Genomic DNA, 19,403 nt, shown 5'->3' with positions numbered 1-19,403 from the left:
CAACTTAGATACGTCAGCTAGCAAGCTAGATAGGTAGCCAACAACAGTGGTCAAGTAAAATATTCTTCACACGTTAACGTTATATACAGTTCTTGTGATGTCCAATGTAACACGTATCCTGTTCATGTGATTATAGCACACATGACAAATATCTGGTTAGCCGTTTACATTTGTAAACACAGTCTGGTTCAATATCCATCAAAAGGAAAGGTTTTGTTGCTCAGTTGGTTTGCTAAGCTGGGTAGGTTAATTTTAGCTAACAAGGACAGGACAACGTATAATGCTACGTAAAGACACACATTCTGTTAAATATTCAGTTATGTATAACAAGTCAAGGGTTCCCTGTCGTTCTTTCGAGTCAGAATTCACAAAATACCTTGACATCTTAAATTAGCCCAAGTAGTTAGCTTCCTCGGTTTGGGTTTCACATAGCACTATAGCTAGCACAGCTATTGTTAGCGTGCTATGTTGGCAAAACAAAACATTTGGAACTGGTATGGACTTTTTGTAAGGCTCAGAAACACATTCGTCATATCTTTGGCTTACCTGTAGCTTCTCCATTTTTGGACAAGTCTGTCCAAACTTTAGTGCCTGACAATGAGTTCTTCTCTCTCAACCTAACCCTCAATGGAGAGCTTTCCAATCACGATGTGGAACACCGAAGGGTAAACCAATCACATCGGCCGCACATATGCAGTGGTCTGCTGCTACGTTGGAGCTAGTGATGTTATGTTACTCCCTTAGAACATTGAATAGAAATAATATACCAACAATATTATTTTAAAACAGTTTACATTTATATGCGTATAGGTGGACAGACAAAACAGGCAAACTAATAAAAAACTTGAGACCAAGCACCACATATGAAGACAAGAGGCTTACTGCAAATAGTATTTCCTTTATTTAGAGGTTTAAAAGTCTTACAATATAGAGCTCCAGAAAAGATAAAATTCTTCAAAGAAAGAAAAAAAAAACATGCTTATAACTACGTTGGAAAGGACACGCCTCTCCTTGCATGCATAGGGTCAAGGCTTCTCCGAGGGTTTGAGGGTCTGTCCCAGGTCCTTTACAAGAAACCTGCTGGCTTGACCTGCAACAGTCCCACAATGTATATAAGGTGGACATGGTAATCAGTGAACATCACTGAAATAGTACAGGTACACTGTGGGAGATATTTTAGCTGCCAGTGTGCCGAGAAAAAAAAATCTTCAAAGATTCAAATTTACACTAAACACACACACACACACACACACAAACACGCACGCACGCACGCACGCACGCACGCACGCACGCACGCACGCACACACACACACACACATACATACGCAGAGCTTGGGAGAGAGCACACAATAGGTCACAATCCGCGACTCACGCTCACTGCTCCTGTTTAAGGGCAGTTGTCCTAAAGCAAGTCCTACACACACGGAAGAAAAAAAGAAAGGAAAAGAAACACTGGTACTCTTGCCAACTTGTACTAGGCTTACAAAACAACCCAGGCTAACATATTTTCCATTGGAAATTCAAGATGTTTGTATCTTGGGGAACAGGGAGAGGGGGGTTTTGTTCTTTCATCAACACTGTGTTGCCCCTCCAACTGCACACTGCATACGTTTTACCTATTTGCATCTCACCTGAAGCATCGGTTTCCAACCAAACCTCCAGAGAAGCCTTGAGCCATTCAGCATCAATGTAACAAAAAAAACAAAAAAACTCCAAGGGAAATTAAATAATGGGTAGAGAAACCAAAACATTCAGAAAGAGAGTGGAGTCTCCTCCTCCAGTCTCCCCCACCATGAAATTGTTCCAACCAATCTCCCGCTTTTTTGTTTTTGAGCGGGGCCCCTGCACCCCTCTCCCCACTCTCCTGCACCGATCTCACAGTGCAAGAGAGGTTCATGTCACAAAGGAGACACTGCATCTTGTGCAACGCTCTCGCATTGCATGCTGCCAGGGAAAAAAGAAGCAAGAAGCCTCAACCACCATGCAGGATTCCCTTCCCAATTGTCCGTGGGCTCAGGTGGCGAGGGGATGGAGTTCTGAGAATTCTGCGCATCACCATGACGACTCAAAAGCATCACTCCAAGGTTACCATCTGAGGGGGAGGGGGGACATCCTTCTCCGACAGCAATCCTACCCTTTAAAGATGTTTCCTCTTTAGTTCAACTGTTTTTGTCCACAACAGCAAAACAAAATAGTCCCCTGACCTCAGTCAACGTTTTTAAAAGAACACACAGACAGCACGCTTTGCAGAACACAGAAACCTTCACCATGTTTTAACGGTCAGAAAAATCAGCAGCCTTCCGGAGCAATCGAGCAATTGTTGAACTCTTAAACAATTCCGTTTTGTTTTCAAATATCTAACTGAAGAAAAGGAGGAGAGAAAAAAAAAACAGAAAATGCGAAAAACAGGGGCTTAATTTTGTTTCATGAAAAATTAAAACAACTTTTGTGTTCCAATTAATATTTTTTAAATGTCCTTTGAAGAAAGTGGTGAATGTGTCAACCCTGGGGCTTTTGTCACAGTTCCTTTTGGGGGAGTTGGGGCAAGACCATGTTTCTCAGATGGCTCAGCCTCTAGTCTGCCTTCTGCAGCTCTCCAGCAGGGGGCGCACACGGGCTGCGCAGGCTCTTTTGAAGCACATGGGCATCTGCAGGCTCTATCCTCTTGTAGTAGTTCTTTTTTGTCTCAATGATCTCAAAGCCAAACTTCTGGTAGAAGTCGATAGCTGACTCGTTGCTAATCTGCACATGACTGAAAGGACAGGAAACAGCTGATTACGATGGAAAATGGCATAATATATTAACAATGGTAGGAAGGGTTCATGTGTTTGATAAATGAACGTGTAACAATTTACAAAGAACTCAACTCCCATAGAATAAGGAGATTTATGTAATGATATTAGGTTTTGTAAGCCACACTACTGAAATTGTAATTTATTGTATACTCACAGGTAGATATTATCAAAAGTGCCATCCTTCTCGCAGATATTCAACACATGGTTCAGCATCTTTGTCCCTGCAAAAGAAAACAAAAAATTATCATATTTCAAATCTGTGTATCTATGGTACCCCAAGTGTTACATACATGAGAGTATAAATACTGTTGGTCTTATTTCCACTGCTGAAATAACTAGATATTCTTAGACTTGACGTAAATAGGGTTAAGGGATACCCATGAACAAACCAAAGCAATCATGACACATCACGACAACATACCGTGTGTCAGAAGTGCTGTACTTCTTGAGCTCATATCACATCTCCAAAATAATAGCGTTAATGTGACAGTTAACAAAAAAATAAATGCTATTACAATTCAAGTCATTGAAAATGCACCACAAAATGACTCATCAATAAAAATTTGAGTAGGCACAAGCCACTATTCTACCTCTGTTGAGAAAGACACACTGGTGTCAAGATCCTGTAGTGTTTCCTAGAAAAACACCAACATGGGATCCTAATGGCATGTGGATGTATGTATAAATTTCAGTTATGTAGTTTTATTTAAAGCAGCTTTTTATTTGATTTAAAGTGGCTTTAAGGTGCATGCTATGCATGTACACATGGTATTACCTATTCCAAGTCTTCGGTAGGGTGCTAGGCAGCCCAGTGTCATGATGTACAATCTCTTCTGATTCTGAGAGTGGTCTACTCTGCAGCATACCGCACCTACTGCAATATCATTGAAGTAAGCTGGAAAAGAGGTGGTACAACAACACATCAGTAGCCATACTTCTAACACCCAACAATCGTTGACACCACTACAAATAAAGAAATTCAAAACGTCATATGATAAAGAAATTACAGATATGTCACCAGATTTTTCTTTGAATTGCACTTAATACTTGTTTATATACTGTTTCAGATTATGTGGTTTCACAGTTATAGCAACAGCAGATACTTACCTAGCTTAGCGAGCTCTCCCACTTCCAGCACATCCTTGTAGAACTTGTCATTGTAGCTGACGGGGAAGATGACTTGGTTCAGTCGCTTCAATTGTTTAATATTGTGGGGTGTAACATCCCCCAGCTCGATCCGGCTACTGGAACAAAACCAAAATGGTCAATGGCTGTACATCAAGACTTGCAGGTCACACATTACCAATGCACCATTTTGACATGCAAAGACCCATCTCTTTCACCCTGTCAATCTTAACTGAAGGGCCTAGTAGCCTTATGAAAACATAACCTTCCAGTGGCCATACAGATTTACAGTGAAACCGCTTATGACGGGCCACAGACTCGCTCCAAGAACATTCCCTCACACGAAGCCACACACATGCATTCAACATCAAAGCCACAACAAATGTTAACACAAGTACAAAATGCTATGAGAAACCACTGGGCTAAGCCCAGACCTGCTCCAGTGCTAACTTGTTATTGAGCCTCATCACAGTCTGTCTTATTGCCTCCACTTGACCCCGGCTCCAGAACGCGGGAGGTATTTATAGGGGTAGCTACATGCTAAACCTCCACTCCGACACAACAGCTGCTTGTCACGTGTGTCTTCCACCACTTGTGCAGCCACCAGATAGGATGTGTTAACGAGGAAGACCTGGCAACCTTTACAGGTTTAATTTAAGACATCTGGTCCACAAATCCACATTAAACCTCTTGGACACCAACAGTAACTTGCCAGTGGTTTGCCTGCCCCACCTCAATGACATTAAGTTAATGTATTTTGTTTGAAGTTGTTTATAGTGGCATGCATTAGCCTACATATTGTAAATGTTGATACAATTCCATTTATAACTGATACTATAGAAATGATAATAAAAAACACAAAAAAAGACATATTGTTACAATGCTATAAGCAATACTATAAGCATTGTACAATAAAATGTCCTCCATTAAATAAGATGACTTGAATGTAATCAATTAAAAAGTATGTGTCGTGGGTGTTGGCTATATAACCTGCTAATGATTCCATTGAAATCAAGACGAAATAAGTTTATTTTCAGTTTGGACTAATTCATAATACAAACACTAAACCATTATCTGAAAGGCGGGGTTTCATTCTTATATTCAACAGCTAGCGAAATTATAGACAAGCGATTGACAGCACCTTGACAGCTTTCTGACGTGACTTGTCTGATAAATCCTGGAATGACTCCCAATACATTATTAGCGGACTACAAAACGTTAGCCATGCAGTATCACAATAGAAAAGCAAACATAAAGACCTTAAGTAACTGCTATAGAGTGCCGCCATAAGCAAACTTACGGCAGATTATGAACCTTACTACAATCTTTATTAATAGCTAGACTGAATAGCTGACTAGGTAATAGCGTACTAATGGGCTTACGACTGCTAGCATATTGTAGGTACAAATTTGAGTTCACTAGCTCTTAGCTAGCTAATGTTAGACGTTCTTACAAAATGACATGGTTGCATCTGAGAAAAGTTCATGTAAAAAATAAATTAAGCCAAGCTGTGCTGCCACCCAATAATGTGCAGCAAACATGATGGTTTTGGGGGGGTTGCTAGTTAAAACTACTAACTTCTATTAACTCGTATATATTGCTATAACGATAGTTACAATGAAGGCTGGCTAGCTGGTTAACTTGATAATTCAGAAATAGCCTACTTCAAAACTCCAAGGGGACAATTTAGCAAGCTAGCTTCGATAGCAAGCCAGCTAAATAAATCAATAGCCGATTCGCTTCTAAAACAGCGTCAACGTGACTGAGTGTGGCTTTTTTAATTCTTCCAAAACTGATAGGACACCGATCATTCCAGTCAAATATATTGCCATGGTAAAGTAATTGACTGCTTAAGGTGTTGAAAGATAAAAGCGTGGTTTGCTAGCCAGCTAGCTTTGGTGTCTGACTCAACGAATCTCGAATTAAGATTCGCTACACGAAGGCAGAACGCACCCGTTTCAAGCTTACTGTACTGTAATGTCAGGTTCATGAAGATAGTGTCATTACCCATAATGGTGTAATCAACAATAATAGAGAACAGTGATCGGTTAACAACTAATGAAAACCAACCGCAATAAAAACTATTAGCTAGCTAGGCTAGCTATGGTGCTGTCGTTGGCAGATTCTTTTGCTAGCATTAGCCATCGTTACCCCAACTGAGCACAGAGCTTAGCATCCAACCACCTCCCCCGCCCCCCGTTGGAAAAAAAGAGAAAGGAAAAAACTTTACTCATGGTGAATAGATGTGTTTAAACGTAGCTACTCACCCTTTCATAGCGAAAAGAAATTAGTCCTTGTTCAATATGCGATATGCGTTGAGTGTATTTTATGGTAAGAAAGGGTGATTTAGGTTGAGTTCGAATAATGATTGCCTCCAGAGGTACCCTCCACATGTATGTTGCTAGCAGGCTGGCTAACCGTACTCCCTCCACTGCCGACACTGCTGTCAACTCTGACCCCTCAGACTTTGCTTCTCGTGGAATGTCCCCCTCCCATCGAAATTTCCTATAAAAACTGGTAACATTATTGAATACCCATGGCATGGTATCGGTCGTTCTTCGTTGAACTTGAAACAAAAATAATTACATATTTTCGGAGGTACAAGTAGATGAACTTTGACCTTTCACACAATGATTAGAGACTCCATTACATACAGAGAACCCACACGTGTATTTAAAATCTGAAACACGATCAAAAAAATAAAACAAATCATATCATAATCAAGAAAACATAGATTCGATTTGAAAATAAAATTAATGAATAAACGATGCAGTCACGTGACTAAGATGATGTACTCAAGCCTGAAGGATAACGACACAGTGCCTCTGCTGTTACATTTACGAGTTGCAGAAAATACTGTACCTCATGCCACATGAGCTGTTAACAATTCTAACAACTTCTACTTACTTCTGTTTACACTTAGACTTAAATTTAACACAGTTTGTACTGTTAATCAAGAGATATGATGTTTAAATATGCCACATATCTGATTTTGAGGAGCGTTACTCAGATTGTTCTCCCAATATTGATGTAGGCTAGGTGAGTGTTTATTCTGAAATCATTTCTGTTAAACTCATCAAGGGGACTGCTCTTGAACTTTGTATTATGATCTTTCTTGCACTCAATATAGGGGCACTTTCAATTGGTATCCACTGTGGTAATTACTTCAATTTTCACCTACATCGGTTTTGCAATGAGCTGTGAGAATCTTAAATGGTTGAGTGCTTATATACATGTTACATTTCAACAGCCTAGAACATAGTACAGTACTATCATCTGAAAGGCGCGAGGGTGTATGAAAATATTATTTCTTTAATACGTTTATCAAATCTTACTGTAAAGATGACTATTTAGATACCCTGAATTGCCTCTGTGACACTATTTTATTACCATATCTATCTTCACCACTAGCCCTAATAGCTGCCCCAAACCCTAATAGGCTCAATCTGCTGTGTATGTCTGTCAATCTCAATTGCCTTATTCTTGAAATTACTTTTGTTTTGTGCTAACACTTTGTTGTTACAATCAACATTAATAACCTGAGCATGTCAAAGACTTTTAAGTCCTTAGAAAAATTATAAACTACAGATGCAGCCTCATTACATGTATTTCAGTTCAGTTTAAATGGTTAACAGTTTACAACAACCAACACACAACATATCTGAGTAGTAGAAACAGAAAAGTCAATATGTCAAACTGTACAGTTTATAAAAAATACTGTCCCTGTACTGTATGAATATAGAGCCAAAATGGCCCCGTCACCTCCTTCCTGCGATGCTTGCGCAAGCAGTGCGCGCAGCACGGCAGCAAGTCACCTGACTGTTTTCGCATCGCAAGCTGCTCATATTTTTCGTGGCAGAGGAACAGTACACTTGATCTGTCTCACACTTAAAGGTATTGTCTTAGAACATTTTCTAAAATCGTTTTCATTTGTCATGTATTTTTCTTGCTTGAATATTCTCATTATTGTTATTTAAGGTTTTGTAGAGAATTGAGCTAGCTAACCAATGTGATATGCTTTGCAGCTAACTAGCTGGTCAATTCCTCGGTTTTTCATTCATTGCTGACGCTTCCAGATGACCTCGACTAGCTCGCTAGCTTACCTATAGGCCACCTAGTATGAAAATAAAGACAGCATTGTTTATTAACAGTGTAATTAAAATAAAAGGTTACCTAGCTACAGTGATGGGTAGTTAGCTAAAGGAAAATGTTATTGTACACTAATAAGCTGAATGCTGAAATGTCGACATGGCTTCAAACCGTGAAAGGGTTAGCGCTTAACGTTGATATATTCCGATTGTTCCGATAACAGCTATTTTAACATTATCGAATATAATTGAGAAAATGCAAACCTGTCATATAGCATCGGTGCACTTTGTTAAGCATGACGGAAAATGTTCAAACAATATGTTAAAAGCCCTAAAACGGACACATTCGATAGCTAGCGTTACTAAATCCAGGGATTTGTCCCCAATGATGTTCCATTGCCTAAGTCCTCTACTAACAGTAGCCAGCCAGTGTTCTCTAGCATAGGTAATATTATACGCAAGATGTCCTAAAATTGTGGTAGTCTGTTAAGAGTATAATGTCCGTAATGTAAAATTGCAGAGTAATATGTGTTTGGATGGAACAGGACAGGTAGGCCATCAAAAGTAGGAACTGAGAGTAAACGGATGTTTAGGCTGTGATCATGTGACCTCAGCCAGTGCTTTGCTGCAGCTGACTCGTCTTCAAAGAATCGTGACTCGAAAATATCTCGGTTGTGTCGTTATAATGGCGATTTACTTGATTATTGTCTGATGTTTTAGTGTTAAATCGTTTATTTCGATTTTAATGGTAAAATTAATTTTTGTGTGCGTGTGGCATGTGACAGGTTTGTCGTGACGTCTGGTAGGGTCTACCTCGCAGCATAGCAATTAACACTGTCTTGTTAGCCGTATGCAGTGCACCTGTCACGAGCTCCTCACACCCACACAGTAATGAGGAATTTCTAACCTTTTGGGTCTGGGTTTATGTTGATTAGAATCACCGTTTGTCGTGGCTGTCTATCTAATTTGGCATCGATTGCAAATCGTTGTGATTCCTTGCCTTGTCTGCATAGTGCAAGATGAAAGCATTTTAGATGTCCGATGACCAATATCATGTGACTAGGTTGGCTGCATGAAAACCTGGAAGTTAGACTTTTGGTATGATTGTTCCCCTCAAGTTGTGGCTTGAATTAGTGGCTGTTGCTGTAAAATTCTGTTTCTCCTGATTTTCGACTTATTTCATAGATTATTATTATTATTTTTTTTTACTCTAATCATATGCCAACAATGGTTCCTTTAGGTCGGAAAGAACTGTAGACTGAATGTATAATATCATTTACTCCCACTTAGCACTTCCTTTTATCCTTTGGCAAACATTTCCCCTCCAGGCTGGTTTATTTTTTCACTTCCTTAAACAACCTCTTATTTTACGATACAAGTCATGTGCCTTTTATCATGTGATTCTTGTTCATTCCCTATGAGTAGGACCTGGCACATCGGCAAGTGTCATCTCTGCATTGGAATTCTTCATTTGTATTAGGATTCAGAGCCTTGTGATCAGCAGCTTATCCAAAAAAGGAGAAGAAAAACATTCCACATTAGCTGAATACTGAAAAAATGGGAATAAAAAACTTGCTATCAAATTTCATAATCATTCCCAACTTCAATCGGGAAAAGGGCATTTGTGGACTCTAGAATTGAATAGAGTTGTCGGGTGCGCTTAAAACTATTTTTAAAATCTAAAATATTTAAAATAAAATGAAATACTTTTATATTCTTTACAAACCTTTTAGTGTGTGTTTTAGTGAGATGTATATGGTAGAATATTTTTTGAAAAGAGAACACGAGGAACACTATTGTGTAGTTCATGGCCAGGCGGATAGGGGAGCTGTTTGGGAATCTCACGGTTAGATTACTTCTTCTGGCTTTAAGATTAGCTTAATGAGGCTTAAAGCTAGGGAAAGGAAAATAGGACACAGGAGAAGGTATGCCCATCAGAGTTAATTGATGTATGTTGATATGAGTGTATTTCAGTGAATGATGGATGATGTTCGTTATGTATGAGCAACTAGTGTTGTTGTCTGTGCAGAACTGGAGATTTGTCTTAAAGTGACCGATCACCTGCAGGATCTACACTGTGGATTACATCTGAGCAGATGGTGTCTGTGCGTGTGTGTGTGTGCGCATGTGCTTGAGCATGCATGGAGTGTTATGGGGAAAATGTAATCCTGCGGTCCTGGCATCTGACAGCTTGTCATGGCATGTCTGCGTGAATTGGCTAGTTGATGTAGGCCCCCCCCCCCCCCTGTGGCAGGATGCCCCGTCCGAGCTGACGGTCTACGCCTCTGGCCCGGTGGTGGATGTTGGTGTGACATTTTATCCTGCTTCACATCTTCTGCTGCGGCAGAACAAAGAATATTGCCTTGGTTACCGCTCAAGAGGGGGATACGTCTGGATGGTGTGCTGGTGGGGTGGAAATGAATCGCCCAATCAGATGAAATAGTTTGACATTGCCACCAGTGCTGCTCCAGCACACAGGTGCATTCAAGGGGAGAAGTGTTCTTGAGTCTCTGCCTTTGGCTTTGGCTTTCGAGTACACAGCACAAGTGTGGCATTTTTGTTTTTGAAACTATATCAGCAAAGTTCTACTTCTGGCTCAGACAACAGGACGCCTGTGTAATTGAAAAAAGAAAAAAATAATCCTGTCAAAGGAAATAATTTGGTTGAATGTGGCCATCTGTGCTGATTGTGGGTCTGTAACCCTCGTGAGCAGGGTATCCCACTGGCGTTTGCTTTGACTGGCTGAGTGTTCCTAGTGAACGGGATGTCTAGTGTTGAGTATGAGAGACGATCAATACTTTTCCTAGCACTAGTGATTATGAAGTGAACCGAGAAAATGTAAATCAATCAAATATTTAGCGTCTAATGGGTGAAGCGTGTTGCCTTGTCCTGTTTCGGTATTTTTGGCATATAGTGTTTCATTATTGTGAAAGCTTATTCAATACTGATAGGCTATTGTCAATGTTGAATTGTTCATTAGTACATTACATTTTAACATCTGGAATAATGTACGTTGCGGGTGATGACTACTGGATTGGTCAGGAAACCATCATCCTCTCCTGGCACAAGGGCAAAGATTTTGGGTAGTTTAAGAGAATTGCTTTGTTGCTTTGAAAACATATCTAGTAATACTGGATGTTGCATGTAATGTGAGCTGTAAAAGGACACGTCTGTTTCTCTGCTCAGTCTAGTAATCTCCCATGTGCTCTCTCTTCTCTTGCAGACTCACTCTCTCAGGATGGACCTGTCTAAGCTGCCCAAGATTCGTGATGAGGAGCGGGAGTCTGAGTTTGGATATGTGCATGGAGTCTCCGGGCCTGGTCAGTCGACAAGTCTTTATACAAAAAAATAAAACATCATTAGTGTGATGGCATCAGCATCATGTTATGTGTGCGCAATTCTTTCATTTGAGTGAATGTTAGGTTAGTGCAAATGTTTTAAGTGGACCGATTAGTCTTGGCTAATGTTATTTATTCATGCTGATAGGCATACCTGTCAAGTTTAAAGTTTTATCCGTATTAACTTATTTTTAGCATCTGTCGTGTTTTATGTATGTGAAACTAGATCTCACTAGTAAGAGACTGCCGTGTATCTGTAGACGATGGGTGGAAGGGTAGACGATCGGTTTACCCGGAAGTAATTCTAAGTAATGATTGGTTAAGACCAGTCACCTGACCGGAACAGAGAAATAATCTTTATTCATGGAAGTCATATTAATGAACGATTGCCTAATAGCAGGACTTTTAGATGTCCTTGTGTTACGATGTCTATTGCCTGACTTTAAATATTGGTTCACGTTAAACACTGCTGTTCAACATTAGTAGTACCTGAATTACACTTGTGGTGGAGCAATGTCGGTGTATGTAATCGCTAGTGGTAAATAATGTAAAGTACTGATACTACACATCACAAACACATATCCGGGTATACTGATCGCCCTTCCACCCATCGTCTACCGGCACAGTGTTCACACTGTGCGAGTCTTTATGTCTGCGTGCAAGTCTTTATGTCTGCGTGGCCGTTATAAGGTACAAGTAAAGTAAACATTGTGTGGATATACAGCTGGTCAACACCTTCATCTCTGAATAACTTCTCTGGGGCAAACATAGACCTGCTTACAAAATGCTGCAACAATGTGGTAGTGAGGGTGACTCATGGATTTTAATCACTGACATCAATTTCACATATTCTTATAACTTGACAAGTATGCAGGTGACAATATAGATGATTACATATAAAATTGTTTCATTACAATGTCACTATATTCAAGCAGACTATGCTTTGTTGCCATCTATGTCTCATGAAGCACAACATTAAGATAATCAAAACTTTCCATGGCTATGTTTAGCTCAGACCCTGAGTTTACCAAGATAAAAATTATTTCAAAGGATGTGTTTTCCTTTAATGAGTAGTAACATTACGCACATGTGGTAAAATTAAAAACGTTTTGGATTAAATCAGCATTTAAATCCAGCATTCATTGAGTTATTGATTGATTGTTTGTTTCCTACTCTCAGTGGTGACTGCCACGGCTATGGCGGGAGCAGCTATGTACGAGCTGGTGCGTGTGGGCCACAGTGAGCTGGTCGGGGAGATCATCCGATTGGAGGGCGACATGGCAACCATCCAGGTGTATGAGGAGACATGTATCCTTAAGCCAATCAGAGCTCACATGTGCTATGCTTTAGCATCTTTTTCTCAACTCTTTGCCCAATAATGCAATCTTAAGTTAACTGTCAGGCTAGATACCAAACTACCAGACATGAAATCAGAAATGTACTAGACCCGACACTAGTAAAGGGATGTGTGTGTCTTGCAAAGTCCTTCCAGCTCTATACTAGAGGATCTTTTTGTTTTGCTTTTCAACAATACAACAGTAGTCTTATTTTCTTCTTCTGAGATTATAAAAGTCAACAGCAGTAGAAGTGTAATATAAGGGTAAGAGGAAAGGATTGGTAAGAGCCTATTATGACCCAATCATGTGACCATGCAGCTGATCAGATAGACTTAATTATATGACCAGCTGTTGTTTTAACAGCCGCTTACAGGATTAATTTATAACTTCAATTTACAAAATAACAAGTAGAGGAATTGATTTGTGTAACTCAGACAAATCAAAATACTTCTGCGTCAATACTAAATCAAAATGGCGCAAAAGCACGTTTCTATTTCATATACAGAAATATGCCAGTGGCATCTGGAAATAATCATGATGTCATGCTGCTGCCTTATGTCTCTGTTCTAATTAAACAACGGTGTCAAGAATGAAAATATGATGCATCCAATCTGCCCCATCAGTTTTTCCAGTATTGTCAGTCTTTTTTTTCTTGTTTTCTTTTTATTCACAGACGAACTTGGTAGGGCTAAGTCTATGGATTGCCAAAAGCATTATTCATTTACAGAGGTCACATTTCCCCCCCATTTTCCCCTGTTCCTATGAAAAACAGTTCACTTGGTGATGAAGTCACAGTATGTGGTTGACTCAAAGTATGTGGTTTATCCTAGGTTTGATTTCCCATGCCAGGTTTTTGCCCTCAAAATCAGAGCGAAAACAAGCTGCGCTCTAAGCCTTTTTATGTTGCCCAATATCCCATATGAAGTAAACTATCACCTTGCCTGCATGTACAGACTTGTGTGCATTCACATGTGCACATTCATAGCTTCTCTGTGTAATATAAACAAACCCAAACCACCAGCAGATACAAAGTTATAGTTTGTGCCAGATCCTTCCCTGTGTTTTCCTGAACCCTGTGTAGCGGGTGTGTCTGTTGGGGACCCTGTCCTCCGTACGGGAAAGCCCCTCTCTGTTGAACTTGGCCCGGGGATTATGGGGTCCATCTTTGATGGTATCCAGCGACCACTGAAAGACATCAACGACATGACCCAGAGTATCTACATCCCCAGGGGAATCAACATTGGGTCTCTGAGCCGAGACTCCAAGTGGGAGTTTAACCCTTCCAAAAACCTGCGAGTATGTACCTGTGTGATTACAGTGCTAAAAGTATATATTTCTGCAAATGTGATGTATGACGTGCTTGGTTATTGTTTGTGTTGAGGGTAAGTACATTTTATATATTCTAGAGGCTTTATATGGTTAAGTAATCAGTTAATAGACTTGGACGGTTCATATTCTGCCATTTGTAGTTTTGTATTATTATATTTATTGTTATAACTTTTTGTTCTTCACCTCGTTATTAACCCTGTTCTCTGTAATCGCCCAGGTCGGCAGCCACATCACAGGCGGGGATATCTATGGCATGGTCTATGAGAACTCCCTCATCAATCACAAGCTCATGCTGCCACCACGGAACAGGGGCACGGTTACATACGTAGCACCTCCTGGGAACTATGACGTCTCGGTGAGTGGCAAGGCTCCTTTACGAAAACATGCTGGGTTAGTCGCATGGAGTCATTTTTGTTTCTAGACGACAATGGTTTGGTATAAATTTGAGTATTTTTTTGTTTCTTAATTTGTAGATTGTTTCTAAATTTGTGTGAACGATTAGCGTATGGAGTTGATTTCAAATGTCTTAACCAATCTAATGCCTCAAAATGATCAATTATAAAAGTATCAATACAGATTCAAATAGGAAACCGTTAAGGTGTTTTGTTTTAGGAACAACATTCAGCACCAGTTGTAATGAATCGATTCCAGACTGCATGCTCAATCACTAAGTGCTGAAATCACATCGGGCTTCTTGAGACTAACCACGGGCAGGCTGCATCTACAGAGAGATTTGTTCTGTTCTGTTCCTGAAGAGAACCAAGAATGCATTTCAGAACTTGGCTGATGCTGTTTTCTTTGTTCTCATCATGTGTTAGGATGTGGTGCTGGAGCTGGAGTTCGAGAGCGTGAAGGAGAAGTTCACCATGATCCAGGTGTGGCCTGTGCGACAGGTGCGCCCCGTCACCGAGAAGCTGCCCGCCAATCATCCGCTTCTGACCGGTCAGAGGGTGCTGGATGCCCTCTTCCCGTGAGTCCACACACACTTTACATTTCCTTGTGGCATTTGAGTTTCATATCGTATCAGGAGTTCATGGTTTATTTGTAGTTTCATCTAAATGAACACCACTATGTGCATCAATGTCCAGCTGCTTCGTTATAAACCGAAAGCTGGAACGAGATGGTTCCAGTCAATGTCATACATCAGTAGAGTGCACAAAGCTCTGTTCATTCCCTGACGAGTAATCCCGATTTACATTAATATATTATCAAGGTTAAACACATGATTGCTGAGATTTATTCATTTTTTTTTGTGCGTACCTGTGTGCAGATGTGTCCAGGGAGGAACTACAGCCATCCCAGGAGCCTTCGGCTGTGGTAAAACTGTCATCTCCCAGTCCCTGTCCAAATACTCCAACAGTGACGTCATCATCTACGTAGGCTGTGGAGAGCGTGGTAACGAGATGTCAGAAGTACTGCGAGATTTCCCTGAGGTCTGTTTCTTTATGATTTCATTTTCATTTCTATGACAACAGCAGCTTATATAGAATTTGATTGGGTCTTCCGGATGAGTGACAGTTTTGGTGTCCAACAGCTGACCATGGAGGTGGGCGGGAAGACCGAGAGCATCATGAAGAGAACGGCTCTGGTGGCTAACACCTCCAACATGCCTGTGGCTGCTCGTGAAGCTTCTATTTACACCGGTAACAACCAATCAAAAATCACCAATCATAAAATGAGAAATTACAAAAATACACCTGCCACTACCAAGACTACCTGCCAGTGTATTTTGTAATGACCAGCAAAAAGAAGCCTTACTCAACACATCATTTTTACATACATAAAAGTATTAAGCATATTCCATGATTTCTTCCAGCTATTCTTTCATGATTGAGCTGTATTTTTGTTGAAAGTTGAAAATCATCTTTAACTCCCAATAGAGAGATGTAAATACTGTCTTGGTTTGTTAGGACTAGTTGATTTGTTTGGCAGCTGTCCTTTCTATTGATGGCATGACTGGTGATGACAAGAGAAGGAGTCACCACTAACTCTTTGTGCATTTGTTTGCGTGTATTTGTGTTTGTTTTCCCATAGGAATCACTCTGTCTGAATACTTCAGAGACATGGGTTACCACGTCAGTATGATGGCCGACTCTACCTCTCGTTGGGCTGAGGCTCTTAGGGAGATCTCTGGGCGATTGGCTGAGATGCCAGCTGGTAAGATCCTCACAATCCCAGAACACACCTCTAATCAGTAACCACTATGTTCATATGGTTAATTAAGGACCTGGGTAGCATTCAAGATGTGATTTATTCATCCACTTACATCAGCAACTTTCCATACTTGGGACTAAAATGTTAGGGTCCGATTTCCTTACAATTTGTAGTAAAACTGCCTGCAGAATTTGATTATTTGTCGACTAAAAGCAATAACTTCCATACATTTTTAAGTCCCACTTCAGGACATTGTGTGGTCAAATCTGTGTGCGTGTGTGTCTGTCCACAGACAGCGGTTACCCTGCCTACCTGGGTGCCCGTCTGGCCTCTTTCTATGAGCGTGCCGGCCGTGTGAAGTGCTTGGGCAACCCTGAGAGAGAGGGCAGTGTCAGCATTGTGGGGGCGTAAGTGCAACTTTCCAACACTAGATGGCAGCCTTGCTCTTCTAAGCTGTACCTATTCTCTTTTAACAGTTGCACAGTGACAGCGCCATAGACATGAATGAAAGTTTATATGTCTGTGGAAAGCGCAGAGGTCTAATCAATTACAATTTTCTTTCAGTGTGTCGCCTCCTGGTGGTGACTTCTCAGATCCTGTGACTTCTGCCACCCTTGGTATTGTGCAGGTATATCATAACACCAATTGATTATCAAAGGATTACAATTGTTTAATCTTGGAATGCAGTCTCAGTTACTTTATATATTGCTACTTTAAAACCTGTGTGACTGTTACTGTGTCTGTGTGTCAGGTGTTCTGGGGTTTGGATAAGAAGCTGGCTCAGAGGAAGCACTTCCCCTCTGTCAACTGGCTGATCAGTTACAGCAAGTACACACGCGCTCTGGATGAGCATTACGACAAACACTTCCCTGAGTTTGTGCCTCTCCGCACCAAGGCCAAGGAGATCCTGCAGGAGGAGGAGGATCTGGCCGAGATTGTGCAGCTTGTCGGCAAGGTAATTTGTGTGCGCGTGTGTGTGTGTGTGTGTGTGTGTGTGTGTGTGCGTGCAAGTGTTTTGTTGTTTTGATCTTGTATTCTTTGGGTGGAGAGCTTAGTGTTTTTTGGGTACAGTTTGAGGGAGTGACTGCTGATTGTTTTAGGGTGTTTAAGGTGTGTGTTCACATACCTTGTTCTTTGGTTTCGTGGGCAGTGTTTATTTCCATTCTTTTCAACTCTTTCTTTCTCTCTCTCTTTCATATACATTCTGTATAACAGGCCTCACTGGCTGAGACCGATAAAATCACTCTGGAGGTAGCCAAGCTGATCAAGGATGACTTCCTGCAACAGAACGGTTACACCCCCTATGACAGGTCAGCCCTCACTCAGGCACACAGACACCACACGTTAATCCGGTTGTCCCAGTGTTTACATATACTTTGTACACGCCAGTGCGTCTAAACTGCACTTCTAAGTAACTTTATTAGCTTATGAAACACACTACATTTGCATATACTGTGCTACAGCGCACACATTTCATTTCAAAACAGCAGTAAGGAGCTTTAGTCTAAAATGTACAAGCTAACTACCTAAGAGTAAAACTCTTGCTTGATAATATGCTAACTGGTGTAATTTTGTAATTGTTCCATAGTGTTGCTTAAAACGGCCTCGTAACCACAGTCATTAAGTGTTAGTAAACTTGTGTATGCTCCCAAGGATTTTTCTAACTATAGCCCTTTCTTATTACCCGTCATAGGTTTTGCCCCTTCTACAAGACGGTGGGCATCCTGTCCAACATGATCGCCTTCTATGACATGGCCCGCCACGCCGTGGAGACCACTGCCCAGAGCGACAACAAGATCACCTGGTCCATGATCCGCGAGCACATGGGCGAGATTCTATACAGGATGAGCTCCATGAAGTTCAAGGTATAGGAGCCCACCTGTCCCACAGCTAGCAGGGCAACCCAATTAAGACACTTACTCTACTGTGGAACCCGTAAAGTTCGGACCAACCTTTACAGAGTCAGCCTCTGGGTTGCAGATGACATGGATATTTCTTACGACTCTCACTACTTTCTACTAGTCTTATTGCTTACAATCTTTTCATTAAGAATCTTTTCTCTCTGTGAGATGGTAACTGAGGGTCCGAAACCTAAAACTGTGGCCTATTGTTCATTGTACATCAACCATCTCGCTGTCACGGTCAGATATTGTTCTTGGAAACCGTTGTTGGGTTTGAGGGAAATAAGCTGGACAACAGTGTGGGAAGCGGTTTAACAACGGAAATCAGGGTCATCCTCCTCTATGTCCCTGTGAGCAGAATTAAACAGCCGACAGCATATCGCTCTTGACCATGATTTCTCCTACTTGCAATGCTTATTTCACTTTACAGTTTAAAATGAAGACCGCCCTTGATATTTTCCATCCTCTCTGCCAGCCTGTCTCATCTCAGAGTGCTGTGTTGCATTGTTGTGTGTCTGTCTAGTGACACTCTCTCCCTCTGTTCTGCTGCAGGACCCTGTGAAGGAAGGAGAGGCCAAGATCAAGGCTGACTACGCCCAGCTGCACGAGGACATGCAGAATTCCTTCCGCACCCTGGAGGAATAAGTGCTGACCTCTCCACTTTGACCCCTGACCCCCTGGGCAGTGCATTACCTCTCCCTTCTCCCCCATATCCCTATTCCGTGTCTGCTTTCTCTCTCTCTCTGCAGTGGACTTTCTGTTGCAGTGTCACACATTCCACCGCTTACGCGTTCCCAATCTTGTGTGTGTATGATCCTCACCAAATAAATGTGTCTCTCTTTCCCGCATGGGCCAATACCTGATCTTCCCTGAGTGTCTGAAAGGGTGTTTGTGGTTTTGTGAATGTGTGTGTGTGTTGATGTGTTTTGTGTGACTGTGGAGTCGCCTCCCTAAGTTTTACCTGCACTGCCCTCCTTCTCCATCACCTCCCAGCCCCAGAACACCTACTTGTTTGTTTACTACAACCCACCCCCCCCCCCCCTTGTTGTAGTTTCACAATTCAGTTGGTGTAATTATTCTCATTTCCTCCTCTCTGTACAGAAGATTGATAAACATAATTACGAAGCAGAGTGACTATATTTATTGCAGGCTGTTTACGTGGAAGCTTGCATTGTTTTGTTTTGATGTTTGTTTTTTGTTTTTGTTTTCTTTCTTATGACTGTGTTCTAAACGTGTTTGTCCAGTGTATTTGTTGTGAGTGGAAAACTGTTTCTCTTCTCAACACTGCTCATGTACCAGATGTTTCAGTCCCAAAGAATAAAATGTGGACAACAAA

The 19,403-nt window shown here is 41.1% G+C and overlaps 2 protein-coding genes across 3 annotated transcripts; one reads left to right on the top strand and one right to left on the bottom strand.

Annotated features, from left to right (window-relative positions):
• Positions 1–882: 882 nt before the first annotated feature.
• Positions 883–6,353, bottom strand: naa50 (N-alpha-acetyltransferase 50, NatE catalytic subunit). 2 transcript variants are annotated; one of them, XM_080855581.1, is made up of 5 exons: positions 6,188–6,353; positions 3,903–4,039; positions 3,571–3,690; positions 2,950–3,016; positions 883–2,752 (listed from the first exon to the last, which is right to left on the bottom strand). In XM_080855581.1, the coding sequence occupies exons 1-5, from the start codon at positions 6,193–6,195 to the stop codon at positions 2,575–2,577; spliced, it is 510 nt and encodes a 169-aa protein (XP_080711707.1). In that variant the 5' UTR covers positions 6,196–6,353; the 3' UTR covers positions 883–2,574. The 2 variants fall into 2 exon arrangements, with proteins under 2 accessions (XP_080711707.1, XP_080711708.1); XM_080855582.1 differs by having other exon boundaries at positions 3,903–4,036.
• Positions 6,354–7,746: 1,393 nt separating this feature from the next.
• atp6v1ab (ATPase H+ transporting V1 subunit Ab) lies at positions 7,747–19,403 on the top strand. The gene is made up of 15 exons (XM_080855619.1): positions 7,747–7,814; positions 11,232–11,328; positions 12,526–12,654; positions 13,765–13,979; positions 14,230–14,367; positions 14,831–14,982; positions 15,283–15,445; positions 15,547–15,655; positions 16,047–16,169; positions 16,459–16,573; positions 16,731–16,794; positions 16,918–17,121; positions 17,382–17,476; positions 17,860–18,031; positions 18,620–19,403. The coding sequence occupies exons 2-15, from the start codon at positions 11,247–11,249 to the stop codon at positions 18,710–18,712; spliced, it is 1,854 nt and encodes a 617-aa protein (XP_080711745.1). The 5' UTR covers positions 7,747–7,814; positions 11,232–11,246; the 3' UTR covers positions 18,713–19,403.

This window comes from Sprattus sprattus, assembly GCF_963457725.1.
Source record: "Sprattus sprattus genome assembly, chromosome: 17".
In the NCBI taxonomy this organism is placed as follows: domain Eukaryota; kingdom Metazoa; phylum Chordata; class Actinopteri; order Clupeiformes; family Clupeidae; genus Sprattus; species Sprattus sprattus.
Note: the sequence above shows the minus strand (reverse complement) of the source record. Positions and strands in the feature narration are given on the sequence as shown.